Genomic DNA, 7,358 nt, shown 5'->3' with positions numbered 1-7,358 from the left:
GGTCAAGACCTTTTGCTGCAACGCATTTAAATGTGATTTTTGGCTTTTTACACAGCTGGTAACCAATGCCTATCCAATATCATTGGGGTTTATGAACAATTACTTCTGTATTTCTTTTGAATTGTGCTTTTGACCCTTACAGCTGCCCGTAGTACCGGTAGTATCTCATGCACACCAGTGACTGGTCTCCAGCGTAGAGACAGGAGCTGCCTCGAACGGTAAGCACCGGACGCACCCTCTGTTTCACCGGTGACACGCACACTCACTCACACACCCTGCCACCTAGCCCTGGGAAGTGCGGCTTCCTTCCTGTAGGAAGACCGGGTTAGACGGGGGATTATCCTATTGTGTTGTGATCTCAGCCTTACTGCCAGCATCCCTGACAGAATGGGGACACTAGACATTTATCGATGACCGCAAATTCAGACCATTCAGGCCTTGAGCGACCCGGTGCACAGGGATCACACAGGACTTCAATCTCGCCCCATGCTGGAAATCACGCAAGCGCTTCCCTGACTGTCACACTCGTCAGCTGACCCAGAAATAACACAATGGTTTTCCTCGTCCCAGTCACAAATTTAACACCCAATATACACCATCACCTTAAAGAAAAGACCCCTTGAGTTTATTTGTACCACCAGAACTCGCCTCATCGGTACATACCCTAATAAACCCTTAGGTGGTTTCGGGGGTAGTTTATGCCTGTGACGTTAAAGGTTGCCCAAGCATTAGCATTTCAGGTTTTACCCCTGAAGTCCCTGGACATTAGTAATTACATTACAGATCTTGTCCTTCTGAAGAATCATGTATAGTCTTGTGAATGGGCCAAGAGAGGCTAAGGGGTCAGACCAGGGGTTCTCGGTGTACCCAAACACTCTGATTGCTTTCTCTGCGTTTTCACAAACCAGATACGTCACGCAGTATCGGTGCCCAATACACAGGGGCCTGCTGAGATTGATTTGTTCACCATGTTCCCGTTTGTCCCCTCTCATCTTTTACATCTCTTTAAAAGGGGACTCGTCGAGCTGCATTCTGTTATTTTTGGAAGAGCCGCCGCGAGTCTGACTCTAATTAAATAGGCATGTTGGCTCCAGAGCGAAGCAGAATTGGGTTACTGGGACAGAAGGCATACCCAGCCAAACCAGAGGAACGTACAGATCTGCTTTCAGTTACTCGGCTGAGCCAGAGCTGCCAGGCGTGGAACATTATCCCGGGAGCTCGTGCATGTACTGCATTAACCCCTTCTGGCATCTTATATTCATACTCAAATGTTTGAAATTTGAAGTTACTGTACTAAAGGTCTTAACATGTAGTGGTGTATTAGAAAAGTTACGTTCTAGTGGTATAATGAGAGACTCCATACCAAGGAGCTTGCCGTCTAGTGGTTTCAAGGCAGATCCTTTCCCAATGGAGCTTACAGTCTAGCGGTATAATGGCCGACCCTTTCTCAAGGAGCTTACAGTCTAGCGGTGTAATGGCAGACCCTGTCCCAAGGAGCTTACAGTCTAGCGGTATAATGGGAGCCCTTGTCCCAAAAAGGTGGATATCGGGCAAGACTGCAGTCTCCTTACTATTGTTGAGTATCCCAGAATGCAGTCGGAACGGACAAACGGACCAACAATCCACAGCTGGCAGAGAGGTAATTACTACCCAGCTCACAAACATCTTGTACGCAAAGTGCAGGGGCCTGCATGTGCATTACAGGTAGGAAACGGTGTGTGTGGTACTGGGATCCAATACACATAGCTTTGCGTGTTATACAAAGAGAAGGGGCAGCCTTATCACTTCTGTGCTATACGGAGGTAGCACACATTGATCTATATGTAATACACAGACATAAGGTTACAGAAGTTCAGGTGGGAAAGGCAGAGCACTGGCGGTCCGACTCGGAGGAGGAAGAGAAGAGTATAAGGTGTGGGGGTGGCATCTACGTCTTGTGGGAGTTAATGGGGGGGGTCACAAATAGTGTTGGCTCAGGCTCTTATAAAGAATTCCATTCAGGGTGGGAAGAACGTGCTTCGAATGAGAAGAAATATGTGTATAGGGCCAGACACCCCATACCCACCCAGAAGGACACCCACTGACTCATAGCCCCCTCAGCCCTTACTATCTACCTTTAAATGGTGCAGGAAGAGGATGTGTATCCAGTGGCCATGGCACCCCTCCTAATATTACACATCTGAGGAAGAAGCCGTGCCCTCCCTGGATTCCCACTTCTCAGGGAAGAAGACGGGAAATGGCTTTACCCGACGCAGTTTCCTGAATTGGTCACAATGCGGACGGAAGGGAGGGAGGGGACACCTCAGCACCGGGGTGGAATCAGCCTTGTCACCTTCAGAACCAGTTTTGCCGTCTCCGTTACCAACGTTGTCGGGAAGAAAATCTATGAATACACCTCCGGTCACATAAAAAGCACACTGTACTTTAGTTGTCTATTGAACTCTCGCTCACTACTCTATTACCTTTCTTTCCTACACGCCCTGTAGAATCATGCTTCCGTCCTGGCGTTTGTCCAACTCCACAGACTGTAAGCTCTTGGGATTAGGGGCATTCTGCTATTCTGTTCCAAAAATATGTAACATCACTACAGACCTTGGTGACAGATAGGAACCTGATATAGTGCAAGACTGCAGCCTCTATACTACGGCATCTCAGAAGGCAGCAGGAGCCTGTCCGCTTTACTGCACTATGGCTTTCTTAAGCGGATTGTAGTGGGAATTCACCCTACGCGTGCCCCGGTGACATCATGGTGTCACTATGATCACTTTATTAATGTTGCCACGTTTTGCCTTACCTATAGTTTAAGGCGTGATTAAGAAGAGCCTAGGGAATTCTATTGTGCATGAAACCTCGAATTTAGAATGATTCTGGGATATTTTTACCCTTAAATTACAGGGAAATAATAAAAAATAAAGGTTTATTTTTTTTATTTATTTTTTTTGTCCAAGCGTCTCCAGGCATAGTCTACCCTAGTCATTCCAGGTGCGCTGTATATTTGTAGGGTAGTTGGCATGCGTGACGCTCAACCAGCGGGGTGTATGTAACATAATGCAGCATCTTCTGTTTAACGGATGAAACTGACGGTTGTGAAACTTTATTGCCCCTGTGATCGCCTAAGATTATGGATACAACAGAAGGACTTCCTGAAAGAATACTTTTGTTATTCGGCTGCAGAAATGAGTTTTGACATACAGGGCGGATTACACGCATCAATGTTACTGTGCCCTAACACCAGTATTTACACAATTGCTTTTAAATAGCGACAAGATACTTCAAGTAACCCAATTAGTATTTTCGTACTCCTTCCACCAGCTGCGGACTACAACCCCCATCATATCAGCCAACCGTTGTCCGGCTAATAAATCAGATGTCAGGCTTTGTATTGCCTCCCTGGCACTCTTGGAGTGTAAGCTTCTAGGTTTTGTCCAGGCTTTGTTCACTCTTCTTTTGAATATTACTATTACCCCACTCTGCAGGTAATGATAGCCTGAGGCGGTGATACAGCTGGGGACATGTATCCAAGGAGGGGCAGGAAGCTCCTCAAGAGCTTGTCAAGAAGGCAGATGTGTACACACCTGCTCCATGTCCTGATTTACCCCACTGTCAGCGTACTGAGCGGCCTCAAGTCTGTAGTCAGGGCCCGACTGGGAATGAAAACTGCCCTGGAAATAAATGAATACCAGCCCCATATTTCATGGCGCCATTTTGGGGCGTGTTTGTGTTAGAGTGACTGTAGTGAAACATTTTAGAGTGGGTTCTTATGAGGAGCATCATGTATCCATGATGAGGTAGCGTGTCCATCTGCCTGTTGGCCTAAAGACATGATGTCTTAAGAGTGCACCATATTTGGTTCAAATCCCTGTGGCTCATGTGTGTCGTATAAATATCTAGTGGCATATTTGCTTTGTGTATACCTATCCTATTAGAGCAGCTGAACGTATTGTTTTAGAGTGGATACATATAAGTTTATGTGAATCAGGAGAAAGCAGGCTCATATATCAGAAGCAGCATCTGTCTACTTGGTGGTATAGCGGTAAGGTAACCTGTGTATCTTACAAAGTACTGCTGGTTCTAGTCTTACCGGCTCTCTTATGACGTTTAAGTATATATGTGTTTGTATTCATCTCTATAGTGTTAGATTGGCTGTATGTAATGTTTTAGAGTGAGTCAGGAGAAAGCAGAGTCATATATCCACCCCGAGAAAGCCCCACTGACTGCCTGTTGGTGTAAGGGTAAAGTGACCTGGATGCCATACCAAGGATTGCTGGTTTGAATCCCAGAGTCTCCTCTGTGGTGTTAATGCATATAAAGTGTATATATTGTTTTAGAGTAGGGGCGTATATGTGAGTCAGGAGAAAGCAGGGTGGTATTTCCACGGCGAGAGAGTAGAACCAACTGCCTGGTGGTGTAAAGGTAAAGTAACCTGCATACTGTACTAAGGATCAATGGCTCGAATCTTGATGGCTCCTCATTTGTGTTAATGCACCTAGAGTGTATCGATTGTTTTAGAGTAGGGGCGTACATATAATGACAGGGGTTAGCCTCGACTCTCGGGCTATGTCATCCTGGTTAACCCCCCAATAAAAACACGGACACCAGATGTGGGATGAATAAAGGCCACAGACGATTTATTAACGTCAATGCCACGCAACCTGTAAACATTTACGAAGGTGCATTAACACGGCAATGACCCAAATACAATAAAACACCTGAAAGCTTGCCAGGACCAACCGGGGCCAAACTGTAAGCATCACCTTATGGGAGGGCATACCATGATGCCCCTCCCCCACCTGAGGTTCCAGCAACTGCCCAGCCAGGAACCTCCCACCGACACTTTAACACCAGTGGCAATAACCACATAACACCCCCCGGCAACCTGGCAAGCTACCGCCCCCCGGCTGTGACAGAATCCTGAAACGAAACACAGAACCGGGTAGGCTGGCACAACAAAAAGCCCAGAACATTCTTACGCACCAACCTTATATACCCCCTTCACTTCCTCCCCCTCCCCGTTGAACTTTCTTTGACCCCCTGACCTAGCCCTGCTCTGCACCCCTGTCAGGGCCCCCTCCGTTCCATGCAGACTACGTGGGCATCAGTATATGTGAGTCAGGAGAAAGCAGGGTCAAATATCCATGCAGAGAGGCTCACGTTGATGTGAAGACCACAGATGGCTACCTACTTTGCCTATTCTGTGTTGGATTCACCAAAAAGCGTAACAACCAGATTAGAAAGACTTCTTATGCCCAGCATCAGCAAGTGCGTCAGATCCGCAAGAAGATGATGGAAATCATGACTCGTGAAGTGCAGACAAATGACTTGAAAGAAGTTGTTAACAAGCTAATTCCAGACAGTATCGGCAAAGACATTGAAAAGGCCTGCCAGTCCATCTATCCTCTACATGATGTGTATGTACGCAAAGTGAAGATGCTGAAAAAGCCAAAGTTTGAGCTGGGCAAACTTATGAAACTACATGGTGAAGGCGGTGGTGCTGGGAAGCCTGCAGGAGATGAGACAGGCGCCAAAGTAGAGCGGGCTGATGGATATGAACCCCCACTTCAGGAATCTGTCTGAGATGCATAATCTGAATTAGAGCCTGTAAAGAAAATATATATTTTTATATATATATATATATATATATATATATATATATAAAATGTAGATATATATATATCCACGCCGAGGACGCAAAACCAACTGCCTGGTGGTGTAAAGGTAAAGTAACTTGCCTACCATACCAAGGGTTGCTGGTTCGACTCTTGCTGGCTCCTCTGTGGTGTTAATGTTTACAGAGTGTCTATGTTATTTTAGAGTAGGGGCGTATATATAAGTATATGTGAGTCAGGAGAAAGCAGTGACATATTTCCACGCCGAGAGCACAAAATCAAATACCTGGTGGTGTAAAGGAAAAGTAACCTGCCTTCCCTACCAATGATTGATGGTTCGAATCCTGATGGATCCTCTGTGGTGTATATATTGTTTTAGAATAGGGGCGTATATATAAGTATATGTGAGTCGGGAGAAAGCAGGGTCATATATCCACGGCGAGAACACAAAATGAACTGCCTGGTGGTGTAAAGGTTAAGTAAACTGCCTTCCGTACCAAGAATCGCTGGTTCGAATCCTGATGAATATATTCTTTTAGAATAGGGGCGTGTATATATAAGTATATGTGAGTCGGGAGAAAGCAGGGTCATATATCCACGGCGAGAAAGCGCAGTCGGCTGCTCGGTGGCGTGAAGGTATAGTTGCCTCCCTGACATACAATGGATCGCTGGTTCGAATCCTCATGATGACTTCTGTGCGTAAGTACGCAGTGTGGCTCTGCTTGTGTGTGCTAGTGGATGGTGTTAAAGTGGCTCTGTGGCACTCTACCATACACTTACATACACATCTACAGCCTCACCTGCATACGCATAGCTGGTTGCGGACAAGGTTGCGGGTAACACTTGAAGGTTGCACTAAGCCGTGTGTCCTCACATGCAGTGGCCGAAAACATTGTTTGCGGAAAAGGTTTCGGAATGTGTGCGCATCCGCTTGACCCGTTCATGTGCATGCACAGTAGCCCACACAGTGACTTACATGGAGAATCATCATGGCGGATACAAAACCGCGGATACGATACCGGAGATCTGGAGTATGACGGGGCATCACCGGCAGCCACCCCTTTCCTTCTCTCTGCTTCTTTCGGGACAGAAATAAACACAATATACTCTTTGTATATTGTGAGACAAAGACCCCCTTCAGGGGGTTATACTCACTTCAGGGGGGTGTGGTCATGGGAGCATGTCCCCCACCATCCATGCAACATGTATAAAGTATAGCAACATGTATAAAGTATAGCAACATGTATAAAGTATAACTAAAGTAACATGAATAGAGTATAAAGGTAACATGCAATAGAGTATAAAGAAAAACAATAATTGAAACACTTCAAAAACAATAATTGAAACACTTCATTAATTAAAACACTTAATAATATATCTAAGTGGTTTAATATAGTTTGTTAATTAAGTGTTTCAATTATTGTTTTTCTTTATACTCTATTCATGTTACTTTAGTTATACTTTATACATGTTGCATGGATGGTGGTGCATGGATGGTGGGGGACATGCTCCCATGACCACACCCCCCTGAAGTGAGTAAAACCCCCTGAAGGGGGTCTTTGTCTCACAATATACAAAGTAATATATCGTGTTTGTTTCTGTCCCGAAAGAAGCAGAGAGAAGGCAAAGGGGTGGCTGCCGGTGATGCCCCATCATACTCCAGATCTCCGGTATCATATCCGCCATGATGATTCTCCATGTAAGTCGCTGTGTGGGCTACTGTGCACGCACATGAACGGGTCAAGCGGATGC

At 45.7% G+C, this 7,358-nt stretch overlaps 1 protein-coding gene across 1 annotated transcript; it reads left to right on the top strand.

The window, feature by feature from the left end:
• The first annotated feature begins 5,143 nt into the window (after positions 1-5,143).
• Positions 5,144-5,597, top strand: LOC128505340 (40S ribosomal protein S3a-like). Its single transcript, XM_053475692.1, has one exon. It carries the CDS (start codon positions 5,281-5,283, stop codon positions 5,572-5,574), a length of 294 nt encoding a protein of 97 aa, XP_053331667.1. The 5' UTR covers positions 5,144-5,280; the 3' UTR covers positions 5,575-5,597.
• Positions 5,598-7,358: the final 1,761 nt, after the last annotated feature.

This window comes from Spea bombifrons, chromosome 9 (genome assembly GCF_027358695.1).
Source record: "Spea bombifrons isolate aSpeBom1 chromosome 9, aSpeBom1.2.pri, whole genome shotgun sequence".
Classification (NCBI taxonomy): Eukaryota; Metazoa; Chordata; class Amphibia; order Anura; family Pelobatidae; genus Spea; species Spea bombifrons.
The sequence above is the reverse complement of the archived record's forward strand: the minus strand, read 5'-3'. Positions and strand labels throughout refer to the sequence as shown.